Here is an 18975-nt window from a genome sequence, read left to right on the forward strand (position 1 = left end):
ATTTAACAATCTGTGTCAACAATATTTTAATGATGCGGTGGGGGTGGGGGCTGCTAAGAGTATATATATATAGAATTGTTAACTCGTTTTCTTTCAGTTATTGAACAGGGGCCTTTCATTTTATTTAATACATTGTGCATTCTAACAGGTGTGTATAACTTTAGCTAGAACTGTTTTACTCTGCATAAGAACAGCTGGTGAAAGAGTAAAACAATTCCAGATAATAATAGCAGCAGCACTCCCATTGTCTTGTGTGATCAGTACATGCCAGTCTAAGTGCCCTAAACACATCTCCCTAGTTCCTCACACACAATGACCCTCTGATGGCAGATGCTATTATCGCCCCCATTTACAGGAGGAAAAAACTAAGGCTTATATAACCCATCCCAGTTCCAGGACCTTCTTTTTCTGTCCTGCCTTTGTTCCCCCACCTGATCTCTAAGTCTCTAAGGCAGACCTGTCAGCTCAGAGGCATGGAGAATCCACCCAAGAACCCATTCCAATATTCACAGTGTTTGTCTGCTGGCAGCCAGCATTATATGCATTTTATTTTCCTGTTAATATCGAACTGCCCATTCAAAAACAAAATTGAATTTGCTGGGAAAATAAGAAGTAATTGCTTCTAAAACAAGGATGGAAGATACTCTGATAGTTCACATGTGGCTCTTTTGAACCAGAGACAAAATAATGAATGTTAATTGAAATGAAAAACATGTTAACCATTGGGATAATCTGTCATGTAAAGCGATGCTGTAATTCCTCTGTTGTTAGGGTTATTCGAGTCATTATACTAAGTCATAAAATTACACAGGAAGACCATAATGGCCTCTGTCATTTACAAAAGCTGCTTTGATGAGAGAGACAGGCTCCCACGTGAGACATTCTCCATACTGGTATCTATAGACTCATGACTCTCCTTCCTTTTCAAATGAAGAAGGTCCCAGACCTTCTGTCCAGAGTCCAATTTTCCTAATAAACAGACATTTATGAGAGAAGTATAAAAAAGAAGACTCATTCCCCCTGCAATGCCTAGGAGTGTCCTAAGTGCTTCGGGGTACTCAGATGGTGTATGACATACTGTCTTGAGAAGCTTGACATTTTAAAGGACAAATATATAATAATAATAACAGCAGCTAAACTTTTATTGAGGACTTAACTATTCTGCTGCTACTAAACTGTTACTACCACCAATAATAACGACCACGTTTTGAAGCCTGCTCCAGGCATGGTTTTAAGCCCTTTACATTAATCGTCTCATTTACTCGTCCCAACAGCCCCAAGAGGGAAAAAAGTTATGACAGAACATAGGAAGCTCTGCTGCGGAGTGAGTCAGGGAGACTTCATGAGCAAAGCAGACCTGTGTGGGATGGGAGGGTCTACATCCACAAGGTGGGCTTCCAGTTATCAGATTGGAGCATCCACTGATCCATTGATTCATCCATTGATTCAAGATGGCATATCAACCACAGGAAAGCCAGCACTTCTGTGTGGCTTCACCCTACCTGACCTGGCCTAGGTAAAGAGGGTGAGGTTCATGATGCATTCCAAGTCGAGGCTTAAACACATCGGAAGGGACAAGAAGGCCCCAGAATAAGCAGGGAATCATCAGACATGCTTCTAAACCATCGCCAAGCCAGGTTTGTAAAGCAACTTCAAACTCATAGGAAAAGTACATATTTTTAAAGTTTTCAAGCAGAACCGGGGCCACCAAAAAGGTATGTGTCTGATATAGATTCAATTCCAAAAGCATGAATATCGCTCCGGGTGTATGTGAACAGCACCCTCTGGACTATGGTTCATTTCAACTTGAGCCTCCATGACTGCCTTTTACCTAAGCTGTATAAGGGCCAAGGCTGCAAGGAAAGCACCTACTTTTCACAGATGAGAAGATTCAAGAGCTGGATGAGAGATTCCAGAATCACTGCATGTGCCAGTGTAAATGAACTGAAAACGATTAAGGCGGCACACCCCTAACGTGGAAGGCACCCTCGGTGAGGCAGGACCAAGGCTGGGAGAAAGGGAACCTCTGCTCGGTCACTCTGTGTGTCTCCGCCATGTGACTGTCTCACAGCCATGTACTGCTGATTTAATTTATTCAAAAGCTAAAAAAGAAACGTATTTTCAGAATTTTTAAAGGGATGCATGTTGCCTAAACCACACCTGTCTGCCAGTCCCCCACTTCTCCAGTAGTATTCAAAGAAGCCAGAGTGGTTGGAATAAAAGAAAGGCCTCCCAGGTGCAGGTAGGAGGGCTGAAAAGGAGGGAGCTCTCTGACTAGCCCTTAGAATTTTCAGTGAAGACCAAAGAGTCAAATCAACCAATCTGAACCAAATTTCCACATTACTATATTTTGAGAATCTGTTTAAACAAAGCTACCAAAACTGAAGGTATAAATAATCCAAATGTGGTTAGGATGCTAGAGATAATCTTTACTTTTTCAGCAAATTCTTATTAAGCACCTACTATAGGCCAGAAATTGGGCAAAGAGAGTGATAGTGGTGCATTTAATGCACTTGCTGTAACATACATTGCATATAGTGGTTACGATCACATCACTCTGAATGGTTGAATCTGTGCAGGGTAGGTGCTGCCTGAACTGTTTTGTTCTCCTTCACATCTTGAGACACTAGAGATTCTCACAGACTGCTCACGTATGCAAGAAAATCCCTACATGGCAAGAAGTTGGCTGTTAATTTCAGGACTCCCCCAAACCGTTCTACATCTAAGAGTGCCCAAGCAATCCGTGTGACCAATGGGCAAAGGGCAAGAAGAAAAGGAACCTGCTGGATCACAAACCCGGGTCTCTGGTACCGCACACATTCCTGGCCATTACTTGAATCCAGGTTTCCTTCCACTTGAAATGAAATATATATGTCTAGGGATCCCAGTCAAACCTACTTCCGGGCTAAACTCACAATGCCCTCAGTGTTCCCTGACCAGATCATGAAGATAAGCAGGCTGATGTGATTATGCAAATTCCACTAACTGGTTGGAGACTGCTTCTTCAGTCACCTTCCATTATGAGAGTGACGGAGCATAGCCGAAAGCACCACGGGACTCTGTGAGGCAGACAATAGGGTTTTAATTCAAAGTTCAGCTTGTTTAATGAGCATGGCCACCGGGGCCTACACGCAGAAACAGTCTGCACACGTGCACACACACATACGCACACCCCAACTAGAATTCTGCTTTGTTAAGGAAAAGTGCCAAGCCAGCAGTGTAAAAGCGAGCTATTAGGGAAATGTAAGTAAACAGTTGAGCTTTCTTTATTCTCTTAGGATTATGGATAGCCATGCACTCTGCTTTAAAAATCCATTTCTTCCTAAAAGGGGCAGAAAAGACACTGTTACTATTACCCATTGACCTTCAGCATTCCTATTTGATTACTCATTTAATCTTTGTCTGCTGGCCCAAGAAAGGAAAGACCCTTTCTAGCCTCGAGACCTTAGAGGAAATCTTTAGCAATGGATGTGCTAATTGGAAAAAAAAATCAAATGATAAGCAAGCAAGCCCAAGACCAAGAATTTCATCTGGCCTCCCTCCCTGAGCATCCACAAACCTGCCTCTTCGCAGGAGGGGCCAGAACTGAGCGTTTTGCTAACACAGCTTCCAGCTAAATGTGTGTAAGCTTGGGTGCACACACAAGGGTGAGTACTAACACGTGCATTTCCACCAAGGCTCTGCTGCTACAATCTTAGAAAACATGTGCTTGCATTCTCGGGGTGCAATTAATTATTATGGATGAGTGTATGAGAGAAAAAAATACTCATAGTTGTTTTCTAGTCACCAGCAGCAAAGCACTCTGTTCTGGCAGGGCTGCACACGATCTATCTTAGGAAAAACAAGTTAGCAAAATGAAGAAGTGGGTAGACAGCATCGGGGACACTGCTTTTGTCAATACAGGCCGAGAGACAGGCAGGGAGCTGATAGAAACGTGGCTTTCAAGGAGATGCAGCTGAATGCCAACATCCACAAACCCTCGACACTGGGCCATTCACCAAAGTGCCACGGAAGGCAGGTACTGCCACATCAGCATCACGACTCTTCCCCTGCTCTGGAAGCTTTCTTCATGGTCAATGTTGAAGGAAAGAAGCTGGAGCCCAGATAAGCTCCTGCTTGCCTCTGTGCCCTTCAGTGCTGGGGAATTTTCTGGATGGGTGGCCTAGAACGAAGGCTAACTCCATTGCCCTTGTGTTTTCTCCAACAGTTATCTTTTCCTGCCAGTGTCCTCCCACCCTTTCCCAAAGGCCAGCTCCAACACCACCCCTCTCATGTACAGACCAGATGCTCAGAATGTCTTGCCTCAGGGAATCGTAAACCAGCGTGTCCCGGTGCTATTCCAGAGCAGAACCTGGACCAATGTGTAGACGTCACCAACAGAAAACCCTCTCAGGGGGTGGGCAGCTCATCACCCAGCCCCTCTACACTGGCTTCGCCTTGGGATAGAGAAGATGGGCCCATAAGAATGCTGTCTGCTACCTTCCCAGGCGTCCTCCTAGTTGAGCGGGCAACATGGGCTGTAGACAGTCCTATCCTGTCTTATTCTGAAGGACAAAAAGGGCAAGTCCCATGGGCCAAGGGGCAGAGAAGTCAGAGCTCAGAGAGAAGGCATCTGGAGCCTGCAAGTCTCCTGGATGAAGCAGGAAGATGGATTTAGGCCAGGGTCAGAGGGAGTGGTGGGCATGCCCTGCTCCGACAGCCAGCAGAGCAGGTGCCCAGTACGTGTCCCTTTCCTTTTTCCTTCCTGAAGGCGGATTCGAAGGCCATTATGCAGCACTCTGAATAACACAGACCTCCAGCTTTGAGAGACTCAGTGAGACGAATGATGCCTTATCACCACCGAGGCCAAGCCTGTGTCCCCAGAGAGCGGACCTTTAGGTGTGCTCAGTCACTTAGTACAGAGAGAAGAAGGCAGAGATGAAGGCCCAAAGAAGCAGTCACCAGGGTGGGGAGGAGTGCAGAGTCTCGAGCACGTTGCTCTCTCCTAAGAAAAGGGCTATTTTCACACCAGACTGACATGTTTCTTCCCGTTTCCCCATGGAGTTTCACGGGCACTTTCTGAGCATTTTCTGGGTGTCCAGGAATGTAGTAGGTTCTGTGCAGAAAACAAAAGGAAACAGGATACACCTCTGCCCTCTGATATAAACAGCCCTGACCCTTACTCGGAGCGCTGCTTTGCGCCTGGCTGACCTATCAGCTCCCAGCTAACAACGTCAGCCTGGACCTACAACGTCAGCTCCCCCCTGACTTAACTGACTCATTCATCCATCAATATGTTGTGAATCCCTACACTGTGCCAAGACCTGAGCTCGCATCCCAGAGGGGATCTGGACATTACAAGTAAATGGATAAGCATAACGAGGAGGGGAGTGTGCACTCTGTCCGTAGAGAACTTACTGATCATGACAACTGACACCACCCAGAACACTGAAAATAGCAGGGCCTTTGCATCTGTGAGCTCATACAAGTCTGAGCAACTATGTGAAGCTGGCAAAGACTGTTCCCCCATCTAATTGTTCCTTTGGGAACTAGAGGTTCCAATGGGAGACTAACTTTATTAAGCACCTACTATGTACCAGCACTATGCTTACTGCTTTCCTTATCACGATATCACAATATGGGTTTTAAAGTCATCATTTGATAAGGAAACAGATAGTTAGTTCAGGAAAGTGTTTGGAGGGTAGAGTGGCTCTTACACAGAAGATGGGCTTTGGGGCAGTCTTGCTCAGGTCCCCTGTCTCTGCCCCATAAGGCTGTGCATTACTGAGCAAGTCATAATGTGTCTGAGCCAGAGTGTCCTCACATGTTCTTAAACCACTAGTTAATGCTGTCTCTTCTCAGCTTTCCTCTTATGTCCCAACCCCGACTGCAGCCACAAGTGGTTGCTCTCCTCTTAGAAACTTATTTCATGAATTTTTTTTATTTTCTAGCTTAGATTATGTACATTTGTGTCCCTACTTTCTCCTATTAGGCTATAAGCTTCAATGAAGAGATCTTCAGGATCTTCACGTGAGCACATATAACACTCTCTCTCTCTCTCTCTCTCTCTCTCTCTCTCTCTCTCTCTCTCTCTCTCACACACACACACACACACACACACACACACACACTCACACCCCTTCAGCTTCTTTCACACAGCACACAATCTGGTTTAAATAACAATTACTCAAGAAAATTCAGTCCATCCTAAGCCACACGATTCTGTCACTCTCCCACTTAAAGCCACACAAAATGTCCCTTCACAAATGGCCTTCAAGGCTAATCTGCCCCATGGCCTTCAAGGCTCTTCTGGCTCCACCTCCCTCTCCAGCCTCATGCAGCCAAGACCCTCAGTCACTGTTCCTGCAGCACAGGTCTCTCCTCTCACTTCCTTGAGGACACCGAGTCCCTTCCTCTTCCCTGACTCAAGTTTTGCAAAGGATGTTCCCTCCTCCCAGAACATTTGTCCCGATTCTTCCCACCTGGCACCTACCACCTTTCGCCTCCCCTAGAGGTCTCCCCCATTCACCCAACCTAAAGCGATGCTTCCTTCTGGCACCCTGCTCTTATCCTGCCTAATGCTTATCATAATTTATTATATACATAATTTCTTTTTATCTGTCTTTTCCAATAAACTTTAATCTCCACAAAGGTAGACCATGTCCAGTCATATCAGAATTCAAAACACACAGCAGCACATAACAAAGGAAGGCACCATAAATATTTGTGAAATAAAGAAATTTTCAGATGCCAACGAAGTGGAATCTGAATTAATGACCTTTAACCCATCATCACTGGTGTATGTGAATTGATTTCTGAGAGCTAGTCCTGCCAAAATGATGACAGGAGGGACTCAAGTTCAAAAGGCCTTCATCACCATCACCGTATTCACAGACTGACTCCCCTGACATCTGCCAAGGACAGGATTCTAATTCCAGGCCAGAGGGGAGCCCCGCCCCTTTGCCTTCACCTGAGAATTCTTCATCGCCGTGGGTGGTTTGATCCAGGGCCTCCTCCCTCCGATCAGGTAAGTGGGAAGCATGACACACCAGCACTTCCAGCTGTGGCAGGATCATGGCCAAGGCAGGCCAGAAGAGGGGACTTTCACTACTCAGTAACAGAGCCACATCCCTTTCAGTGTGTGCCCATGAAAAGAGCATTTAAGAGAATGCCTTGGAAAGGTACCAAGGTCCCCGAACTAATTAACTTTCATCTCTTCTGTCCCTCCGCATGGAAGACCTTGCCCTCCTGCCCATTCTCTCTGCGAGGAACATTAAAGACAGAACATTAGCTTGAGAACATTCTATTTAAAACAAAAGTACTTCTAAAGATAGCCTTGGATGCCTGTCTAAATCATCCTGAGTCCATTTTCTGGCCCCAGAACCCACATGGTCAGTGCCCCAGATGGGCCTTACTGTGGTGTCTGGTACCCATAAAGAGCGTCTTTCACGGTTCATCTGTTGAATTAATCAGATATAAAATGTCTAAACTGAAAACCTGTGAGTTGGGATCTTAACGAGTTTAGGCAGAGCAGCAAAGCAGGCCACAGTAGATTTATTAATAACAAAAGCGAAGGAAAGAGGTTTCGGAAAATTAAACGAGTTAGCAAAAGTGGTAAAATTCAATCTGATCGCTTTTGAATAAGAGGATGACGTGTTTTGTGAGGGGTCACACATGCGTTGCTTCACTTGGACACCTAGACACTATAAAGTGCCTCTAGAATATGCAGGCACCTTCACATCTTCAGTGAGCTGCAGGGGGTCTTGAGCTTGTCTGTTTCTTAGTGTTTAGAGGCGGATGTGCTAATATAATGATTTACACCTGTGTGGCACCCAGATGCCCTGAGCCCTGGTGGAAAGCACACCTAGTGATTATCTCTTCAAATCAGCACACCCATCTCAACCTCCTCTAATCGACTTAAATCTGATGCCTGAAATATACATTCCTTAATGTGCACAGACACCAATAAACAGAACAACTGCAGCCCTGTCATTGTAGGCGGAACCACAGAGCAGGGCAGGGCACTTCATGCTTTTCAACAGAGATGGAGGGAGCAAGTGGGAGGGCACTACTAAGTTAGTCTGTGCCCTAGAAACTGCCATTCCCAGCTTCCCAGACACTTGGCTTTCTCATTTTCCAGCAACGTGGCATCTGGGCACAGGCACACACTAGGAATTCTACCACAAAACAAAACAATTCAATCTTCTCCAGATAGGACATGGCTAAAAAAAAAAAAAAACACACAAACAAACAAAGAAATGATTCAGTGCTTTGGTGCTCACTGAAAATAGGAACTGCCCCATCTGGTGGAAGGAATTCCTTAGCAGGGCAGCCTGGGAGGGGGAGATGACAGCCCAGTGGACAGTGCTAGGGAAGGACTCTAGTGGGGCAGAGGCTCTGGTCCATTCAAGCCACACTCAGAAACGGGCCAGCCAGGCAGAAGGCCATTCATCTTATTGGGAGACCTCGTCTGGTTTAAAACAAAACCGAAAACAAAAAACAACAACAACAAAAAATAAGGCAGAGCACAATATGGGTCTGGCAAATTTTACCGGCAGTCACGACTGGTGTATTTTTTTAATGCATTTATAAAACTTGCCTAGTGAATTTGCCTCACAATATAAGATCTGCCTCTCCATCCCCTCTGCTCCAAGGGACTAGAAATTCCACCCAATTGTTCACATCGCCATTATGAATTGCTTTTTACTCTCTGCTACTCTTGTCATCAAGATTGTCTAATCAATACCCTCAGTATCAGGAAAAAAAAAAAAAAAAAAAACAAAGAGAAGGTAACTGGCTTGCTTGAGTTAAGAAATCTTTGTCAGTGAAGGCCCCAGGAGCATCTGGGTCCTTACAGGCAGAGATATACAGTACTTCAGTTGTTTTAAAAAAAAAAAAAAAAAAAAGGCTGTATTTTAAAGTTATTAAATATCACTATGTTTAAGTGACATGTAGTTTGAAGGATTGCTTTTTAAAAACAAATGCAAAGGGGAAAAACGAACCCAGAATTATTGCTTATGGCACAGAAAAGAGGCAATAGGTTTAACACGTAGGCCCCCACTGATCTCTCTGTAAGGAGCAGGAATTGGGAGAGAATAGCCCAGGCCTGTGCCTAGTGGTGCCTCGTGGACCAGGAGCAGATGGACTGGTGGCTTGTGGGCTTCAGCACTGCAGGAAACTTATACCAGCCAGTAAGAGCTCACACCCATGACTGCAGCAAAGGAGGCCGCATGGCATTCTTCCATTCTGATTCTAAATCTGCCCCTTCCTGGCCCTGTGCAATCAAAGCAGTTACTTTTAAAACCTCAATAGTCCCATCTGAAAAATGGGGATCATAATACAGACCTAACTGACTGTTGGGAGAAGTCAGCAAGAACCCTTCTGCCACGTGTGCCTAACATAGTAGGTGGCCAGTAAATGGCATCTCTTGAACTAACTACTCTCCCTTTGTTCTTCACAGGGCCCAGTAGCAGGTCTTTGCAAAACAGACTGTAGTGCTTTATCTTTTTATAAAGGTGACTGATTCGAAAGTGGGCCCCAACCCAAAATTCAGCTTTAATTCCACAGACAGCCTAGAAATAGCACCAAGCCCTCATTACCACCCTACCCAGACCCAGAACGTGACAAATGAAGATCCCCCAAGGCAGAAACAGAACACAAGGCAATGCATGGGCCCCCTGGAGAACGGGTGTGACCTACGTAAATATAAAATCATACTGGGGGGATGTCAGCACGATTGCACTTGAGTAATTGCCAATGCCTCGAGTCGTGAAGCACCAGAAAGCCATCCAGGCACCTAGGAATCACCCACCTTCCACGTAGCCATTTGTCTTCCAAACCGAGAGAGATATGTGTATGTATAATCAACCCATTCAAAGACCCAATAGCGGGAGGCAGTCTTTGTTGTAAAACAAAACTGAGATGAAATAACCATCATCCTTTCAAATATCCTCTGAGAGTTTGGTATTTGAGGCACATTCTGTGATGTACTTCTCTCTGACCTCAAACACTTTGATTCTTTTTTTCAAGTTCACATAAAAGATAGAAAGCACTCAGATTGGTCTACTACACTAGGAGCCTCCACTGAATCTGAATTCTTTGCTGCTGCAGAGAATTCGTTGTTATTCCAGATAATTAGGAAGTGGAGATAAAGGGTCACTGCGTTAGAAAGGCCCAGCCCATTGAACAGTAGGCTCCTTATTTAAAACCAGATTAGTTACCACTGCTCCCCGAAGGCTTGCAAGGGTGCACGCCTTTCTTCCTCCTCACAATGCACTTGCAGAATCTGAGAATATGGCTTGTCTGGGAGGCTTACAACAAATGCTTCAATTTTCCATTCTCCAAATAAAAATCAATGGCAACAGAGAGGTAAAATCAATGTTCAGCGCTCTGTAGGGAGAAGCCTCTGCCCTTCCCCATCTCTCACCTACCCAGAACAATAAATCAGAACCAGCTGTCCTGACTGGCAGCCAGTCCCAGGCTGCAGAGTCCTCTGCAGGTGGTAAGACTCTCTGTCCATCCCTCTGGCCCTTACGGGATGTTTTCTTTAAAGCCTAAGAGAATATTTTTAAAACTAAAGTCAGGAAGAATAACACACTGCTGTATTAAAAACTCTTCCTCCTCAAACAAACCCATTTGCCAGGAGGATCTTTGGCATCTAAGACCAGAGTTTGCCTTAACTGTCTCTCTTCTCTGAGGATCCATTTTCCATTATCGAGCCTTAGCAATTGCTCAGGCATTTCATCCACCTGCTCCCCCAGACAACCAATGAGAGACTTACTGTCACCATAAATTAGCTTGCATTATTTAGTATTTCTTATAAATGGAAATCATATGGTATATACTCTTCTTTTTTTGGTCTTCTCTCACTCAGCATACTTGTGAAATTCATCCACGCTGTTGCATGTATTAATAGCTTACTTCTTTTATTGCTGAGTAGTATTCCAGTCTACTGGATATACCATAGTTTATCCATTCATCTGTTGATTGACATTTGGGTTGTTTATAGCTTTTTGCTATTGCCAGTAAAGCTGTTATGAACATTTGTGAGTGAGCCTTTGCATAGACATATGCTTTCATTGCACATTCTAGATACGGATCTTTTGTCAGACATATGTTTGGCAAATATTTTCTCCCAGTGTGGCTTTTTTCATTTTCATAGCAGTGTCTTTTGAAGGTCAAAGTTTTTAATTTTGATGAAATCCAACTTGTTGAGGTGTTTTGTTTTTTTTTTTTGGCATTTATAATTCGTGTTTTTATGTTCTATTTGAGAAGTCTTTGTCAAATCCAAGATTGCTACTCCTGTTTTCTTCCAAAAGTTTTATAGTCTTGGCTCTTATATTTAGGTATATGATCCATTTCAAGTTATTTTTTGTATAGTATGTTACACATCACTAAAATTTAAATATATAAAGGGTTTGTAGAATCATAAAAATACTCATTTATAAATATTAACTGAGAAGAGGCCAATATAAACTTTTAGGCATCATCGATAATCAAGTTTTTGACAAAAAATAAACCAATAAACAAAACCTATGACTAGAAGAATGGAAGAAAATATTCTGGAATGTTTCAATTCCTGTTTTTAGATTATATGACCACTGCCTATTTCTTGTTTCTTTTTACTTTTCTATATTGTCAGTGTTTTCTATAAAAAGTAACAAGTACCATTATAAAAAATACAATATATTTTAAAAGTCACTTAAGAGAAGGCTTCCTGATTCCATGCTGCCTTCACACTGCTCTTTAGTGTATAAATGACCTGTGTGGAGAACCAGAAAGGCAAATACACTACCAAGAATTCTCCTTTTCCCAAGCTTAACGGCCAGAAGAGATGAAACAAAGAATTTCCAAAGAAAATTCTCCAAAAAGTATGTTAGTTTAGCTGAAGCCTCTAAAAGAAACCAAATACAAACTCACATCCCAAAACTACCCTAATAAAGGAAAATAATTCCATCAGGGGGAGGGCTGGTTGCCCCGCTTGGACCCCTACCAAAATTACTTGCCCTGAACTCTACAGTCACCGATGTGTACACTGAACCGCTGGCTTCTCCACTCAACCTGCACAAGCAAAGAAAGCTAATGAAATTCTCTCGTTGATGTGCTCACTGTCCTCTCTCAGTCTGCTTGCAAAGACAGCCTAAATCTGCAGCCTCATAATCAGCCCAAGGCTGGCCCAGCCGCCCCTCCATGTGTGTACCCTCCTGCCTGCCTGACAGGCAGGTTTTGCCTCTCGAGCTGCTGCAGAGGCCAGACTGGCTCATGGAATTGCCTACAGATGTTTCACAGAGAGACAGATTACTTCCCTGACTGATGAATATGTGGAGTTGTCAACATGGTCTCCTTGGTCAGAGGGGACCCCTGAAGTATAATGTAGAAGAACAGATGTTTCATCTGGGAAGGTGTCCAAGACCCTAAGAAGAGGATGCACTTGGCTGATATGGTGAGCTGAGTAATTCAGACTCTGAGAGGGAGGGGAGGGAGGCTGGACCCCCAACTGCAGCCAACGCCATCACAGGGCCTCCCCAGTCCAGGCTGCCTCCAAAATCCTAAGAAGGGAGTGGCATACTTCATCAATCAGCCTCTTCTTTGGACTTGCTTTTCCAATGAACCAAGGGACACTGTTATCAGAAATACAGTCATCTTCTTGGTCCTTATCTGCTGTGAGTCACAAAGCAAGTGGGCAGCAAAAATGACACTGTGACTTTCACACTAAACCTTGCAGGCTTCCCCAGGCAGGAGCTGCAAGGGCGGACTGGGAGGGGGCCAGGGCACCTGGAGCGAGCTCTTTTCTTTCAAGAGCATGCAACTTTGGGGCTTCCCGGCTGACCTTCCAAAACGAATCAGACAATAAGAACAATTACCTGCTTTAGTAATTAGAAAAGAGCTGTCATTTTATGGTGCTAGACTATGTACTTTATACACCTTTATCTAATTGAACTCTCACACAAACATACACACAAAATACCCTATGCAAGGATTTGTAAAATGTACTACCCATAAACCCTCTCTGTAAGAATAACTAGAGAATGTATCCCAGCAAATAGAAGAGGCAATAGAAAAACCCATTTTACAGATGAGGAAGCACAGATTTGGAAAGTAATTTGCCAAGGTCACATAACCTCGGAATGAGCTTAGATTGGTCTCATTTCCAAATCCATGCTTTGAGACACTGCAATTTTGTGGTCACCAGGAGATGAGGATTACACTTTCAACACAAGCAAAAAGGTGTTGGTGCTTCCAACACAGAAACATGGCATGCCCAGAAAAACACCATTTACATCTGGATTGGCCTGAATACCAATGAGTTTGCTGCCTCCGTCTCAAAAAGATTTGAGCTTAAAACTAAAAATCTCTTATCTGGCACTTCCAGAAAGGGCTGTATTCTAGGAGGAAACAGACAATGGACTCTCCGCATTACACACACACACACACACACACAAAACCAGATGGCTAAACAACCTAGAGCTCTATTCCAAAGGGTATTCAGGTATGTGCAGCAAAAGAGGCCCTAGCCTCGCTCCTCCAGAGAAGGAAGAAATCAAGGGTGGCAAGAGAATCTAGGATAGTTTTCTCAGAATATCCATGCTTTAAAAAGAATTTATAGTATAAAAAAATTATTTTTTACATTCCACTCTGCAATGAACTTGCTTTTCCTTGAGGCTGGGAATAGGGTCTCTTGTTTACCTCTCTAGCCTTGGTGCCTGACATAAACCTGGCACACAGTGGTACTCAATGCCCTTTTATTGAATGACAATGAATAAATGGATAGACAAGGACAGGTCAAACGAAGAGGCCAACACATGGTAAACTCTAGATCTAGACGGTCCTCGATATGAATCATGGCTGCCATTTTCTAGATATACAAGCAAATTACTAATACCTCTTTGCCTCAGTTCTCTCATCTTTAGAGTGGAGACAAAAAATAAATACCAATTTGACAAAATGGCTGGAAAAATTCAAGGATGCAAGTGCTGAGCCCAATGCCTGGAAGAGTTTTGGGGGGTGAGATCTGTCTTTACTTCCAGGGGGAGCACTCTTGTCTGGGAAAGAGAAAAGTAGATTATAATAATTCACATCTCAGTCTTACAGAGACAAAGGCTGACTATTTTTAGTTGAGCACGGAGGCTAGGACTGTCGTTGCAGGTAGCATGTTTGCAGAGGCAGAGGGGCGGGGATTCCGCTCAAAGGGAATCACTTAGGAACCACAGCGGTCCCCGACCTTTTTGGCACCTGGGACCAGTGCTCCTATGAGAATCTAATGCCTGAGGATCTGAGGTGGAGCTGAGGCAGTGATGCTAGCTCTGGGGAGCGGCTGCAAATACAGATAAAGCTTCACTCACTCACCCGCTGCTCACCTCCTGCTGTGCAGCTGGGTTCCTAACAGGCCACAGACTGGTACAGGTTCACGGCCCAGGGGTTGGGGACCCTTGACTTAAGAGACTGAGGATAATTAAAACATATCCCAAGAGAAGCAGCCAAAGGGGCCAGCATTGCTGAGTCTTTAAGAACTAAGGAATGGGACAGGATGGGACAGGACACATTCTGCAGGGTTCCAGGGCCGAACTGCTACTAAGGAGCAAAAGTTATAGGGAGGCAGATCTCAGTGGGAATCGAGTTTCAGAAAGGCTGCTTTCTTTGCCTAGGATGATGCAGGTGAATGTCAGAGCAAGTTGCCGAATCCAGAACCAGGTATCACCAGGTGTCACAACTCCAATGCCCACTGCTCCACCTCCCCACTGTCCGGGCAGTACAAGGAGAGAGACAGAAGAGGCACCTTTCCCCCACCTCTACCTCAACCAATCCCATTCTTAAAGAAAGTCCACTTTTTGTGTTTCTGTGTCTGCTTTCTTGCTTTGAATATTTTTGCAGGACTGAAGGCAGAAGCGGCCTGAAATCCAGGCTCATTCCGTCATTTGCAGACTCCTAATGATAATGCTGGGAGTGGGTGGGGGGTAAGAGGCAAAGGCTCTAAGGACCCTCAAGAAGTGTGGGGAGACCAGGTGCTTCCTCCCGAGGAAAGAGCAAGATATGTTCCCAGGAGGAATGCTGGTATGGTGGTCTGGATGTACCAGGATCCCAAACCAGGGCCCCTGGCCTGGCAGAGATGCCCATGTCCTACATGGTCATGGAAGCAGACAGTCCTCGGGCCTCAAGGGACCTCGAAGGATTTCCACAGTGAGGACTTCGGTAGCAACCAGGAGACTGAAGGTTCACCGCTGTTTTCTTAGCCAGAAACTTCCTGGATCCTAGGGTCACCCCAGGAGGAGGAACAGTGCCAACAATGACCAAGAAAGGATTTTCTGTTCCTCTGCTCAGGGTCAAATAAAGTTGATTTAAAGGAAATAAAGATACTGACATTCTTTGTAAATCTGGGTTTGAACAGCATGGCAGGAATGGAGGCATCAAGCACCATTAAAAAATGGCGACATAAACATCTGCCCTCCCTCTGCCTGCTGTCCCACTCAGATGTGGGGTACTCTCAGATTTACCAGCTGGAGAACACCTCCCAGCCTCCCGCCTTACCTGGGAAGCAGGTGCTTGCGGCTGACACACAGAGCAGTCTGGTAGTCCTGGGTCACACACACCTTGTGAGGGCTGCACTTTACCTTCAGGCAGGGGTCTTTGGATGGGTCCAGGGCTGAGGCAAAAAGAACAAGAAGAGGGTGGTTAGGGTCACCAGGAAAAAATTAATTTCTATTTCTACTCAAATAGACAAGTGGGAAGTAAACAGACCATGTGTTTGCACTCTGCTTTGTTTTCTTAGGCTGGTAGAGATTGCTGTGAAAACCCAAACCAGGGGAATTCTGTGTCTACTGACCATGTTTTTCTTCAGCATCAGGACAGTGATCCCTTTGTGCCGTGGGGAGTTTCAGTACCTTCGTCTTCAGTGGGAATTACTTTTAAAATCCTTTAGAATCTTCTATGCTCCAAGGACCAAGAGCTACTTTTCTCCCTTTGGTTATTTGTCTGCTATTGCTTTTTATGACTTCATCTGTGCCTAGTTTTACTTACTTCTTATAATATAAAAAGTCCTTGAGGACAGGGTTTCTTTGGCTTTAGTTCAATCTACACAGACAATGTGCATAAATAAGCCTATTTTAAGTTTTGCGAAGAACTTCAGGATGTGCAAGATAGTTTTGTGCCACACACAGTTACAATACAATACGGAAGGGGAAAAAAGCCTACCCATAAATATTTATTGTGCTAGGGAGAATCAGATAAGGGTCATGACGGGCATATAAAGTGATAACAGAGCTGGAGAAAAAAATAGAAATCAATTCCTGGGGCAAGGATTAATGAAGCATTAATGTGTGAATTGGATCTTGAAGGATGGGCAGAATTTTGAAAAAGCAAAGAGAGAAAAAGCACCCCGGCTGGGCGGCAAGCACACTCCAATGAAGGGAGGCAAGTCTGGGCCTCATGAGATATTCCATCTGACTAGGAAATGGGCTCTTTGCATGCGAATAATGAGAGGGGGGAAAGTTGATTCAACCAAGTCACTCGAGAAAGGGTCTCCAAGGGCAGCAGTAAATATATTGCAACATTTCCTAGAGCAGACAGAGCGGCAGGCCCTGGGCTCATCAGTGTTCCACATGCTTAGGCGGCCAAGCTCATCACGCACAGAAGGGGCCACAGGGGATTCTCTGCAAAACAAAAGCAATGGAGCCACCTCTCTGCCCTGCGGCCTGAAGCCTGTTAGGTGGTGGATCTTTCATAACTGCTCGCCACAGCCAGGGAGGCGATGTTTTCCCATGTCCTCCCCATGCAAACATTTGGTTAAACAAATCGGCATCCAGAGCAGGGACAGCAAAACTGCTATAAGATGTGCCATCATCCCCTCCATCACTGGGGCCCTCATCCCTCGTGACCCCCTGCTCTTAGAGGAAGTTATCACTTTTTCAGCCCCAGGCCCAGAATCTCAGCCTCATTTTCTTCAGACAGCTGCCGGGACTGTCTCAAGGGACCTGAACACAACCATCCAAAGGCATTTCTGTTGCTTGAAGAGCTCAGGGCAGCTTCCTCCACCGCAGCCGCTTTGGCCACTATAAATCTGCATTCGCAGGCCAGTCAGGTCAACAGTAAGACTGGGGTCCTGGTTGGTGCCCCAGGGGAGTCACCTGGCAGAGACTACTTCCCAGGGGATGTACCTGGCTGCTACAGCTTAGCAAAAGGAAATGGCTGCAAGACAAGAGAGGCTGATTCAAGCCGTAGAGAGAGTATTCACTCAGAGTTCCTTAGCTGAGGGCTTCCTCTCGTAGGAAGATGCAGGGGGCCTGTGCCTGCCCTCAGAGTCCTCTGAGGCTGGACCTCCAGCTAACTTGTGCCAGGAACTTCTTGGTCCCAGATGGAACTCTCTTGGTCCTGGGGACACCCACAGGAGAAGCCAGGAGGCTGGTGCATCTCAGGCCAGTGATCTCCTTGTGCACTGTCCTCCACCCCAACCCAGGTAGCAGTCCAACCAACTTTGATTTGCTTTCCAAGACTCATCCAAAAGTGAGTCCACAATGAAGACTGATAACCAGATGACCGCTAATGATGACTGTGCCAGTCCTTCACTGCCCCTTCTCACACTTTTCAGCCGCCACAGGATGAAGTAAGACATATACAGATCTCAAGAAACTTGGGACCCAACAACTGGCTACCCTGGCCACAGGTACCAGCTGAGAGGCATTGCCCTGATAGGTGCTAAGGGCCACAGAATCCCTGGAATTTTCACTGAAGTGGAGCTCAGACGTGGAGACCAACAGGCTGGTCTAGAGTTATGGGTGTCAAAATCTGCGGTCCTACATGATAAGCTTCATGGCCATATTTGAGCTTCTTTTTGCTTCTGCAGTCAACTTTACAAACAAGCAAAGTACACACCGCAACCGGAACGGCCTCCATGGTCAGTGCAATTTCAAGGCAAATAAGTCAGCCACGCATAGTTGGAAGAACACAGGCTCTCAGCCGAGTGTTTCTGAGTTTAAAGTCTGGCTTCACTGCTTACCAACCTTTCTGCACTTCAATTGCCTCTTCTGTTAAATGGGGTAATATGAGTATCTACTATGGCTTTTGGCTGTCATGAGGATTAAATGAGCTAATATTTGTAAGTGCTTAGAAAAGACCTCTTAGGTGTTTGTTAGTTTTTGTGTGTCTGTATTTTATTCCCAAAGTGACTAACAAGGCTCCATAATAACAAGAACAATGGTAACACTTAACCAGGGCTTCCAACATGCAGGCAGTGAACTAAGCTCTCTAACTAGGTTACTGGATTCTCATAACCACCCAAGGAGGTAGCTGCTGGTCACACATCCATCCTACAAAGGTCTTAAGTCTGCTGGTGAGAGGGGCAGAGGGTATCTGACACCCAGTGGATTGACTCCAGAACCTAAACTCCTTACCACCAAAAGCCAGCAGCATGAGAATCACCTAGGATCTCCTTTAAAAAGTTGATTTCGGGCCCCATCTCACTCCAAGTATAGAGCCTTCTGTGCGGAATGAATCTTAAGGGGTAAAAGGAAGGGCAGCCAGAGGGCCTGGTGTTGCCTCGGTGGGGCCATCCAGGACTGCCCCAATGTTCCACAAACAGCAGTCTCAGTGTTCCCCCAGAAATGGGGTACCCAGCCTTGGGCAAGTGCACCTTCTGCGTACTGTCTCAGAATACAGCAATTCCCTCAACTGAGTCAACTGACCAGAGGTCTGGTCAATTTTCTTTCTGCAACTTTGCCATCTGTCACCCTACCATTCGGCGAATATTACAGATCACCCCTCCTCCGTCCCTGAAGCTGACATGTCTAAAACAAACAAAAAACTCCAACCCGAAACACTAATAAATAAAAATCATCAGTTATTTAACTCTATACACATACTTCCTTAACGATTTGCATGTAGAAATCAAGTCGGCTAAAAATTAATTACTAGGGACTGAATACTTCAAACATGTATGCGAATTATTTAAATGAACTTCACAGAACCACAAAACAGTAACAAATTAAGCTGTCGGCGTTTATTTGA

General features: G+C 45.1%; 1 protein-coding gene across 1 annotated transcript in view; it reads right to left on the reverse strand.

The window, feature by feature from the left end:
• The window catches only part of SPOCK1 (SPARC/osteonectin, cwcv and kazal like domains proteoglycan 1), a 479285-nt gene that overhangs the window by 127611 nt on the left and 332699 nt on the right, over positions 1-18975 (reverse strand). Inside the window, exon 3 of the mRNA XM_011362367.2 lies at positions 15505-15619. Within this exon, the coding sequence (XP_011360669.1) occupies positions 15505-15619 (115 nt within the window). The remainder of the gene's footprint in view (positions 1-15504; positions 15620-18975) is intronic.

This window comes from Pteropus vampyrus, unplaced genomic scaffold, assembly GCF_000151845.1.
Source record: "Pteropus vampyrus isolate Shadow unplaced genomic scaffold, Pvam_2.0 Scaffold74, whole genome shotgun sequence".
In the NCBI taxonomy this organism is placed as follows: Eukaryota; Metazoa; Chordata; class Mammalia; order Chiroptera; family Pteropodidae; genus Pteropus; species Pteropus vampyrus.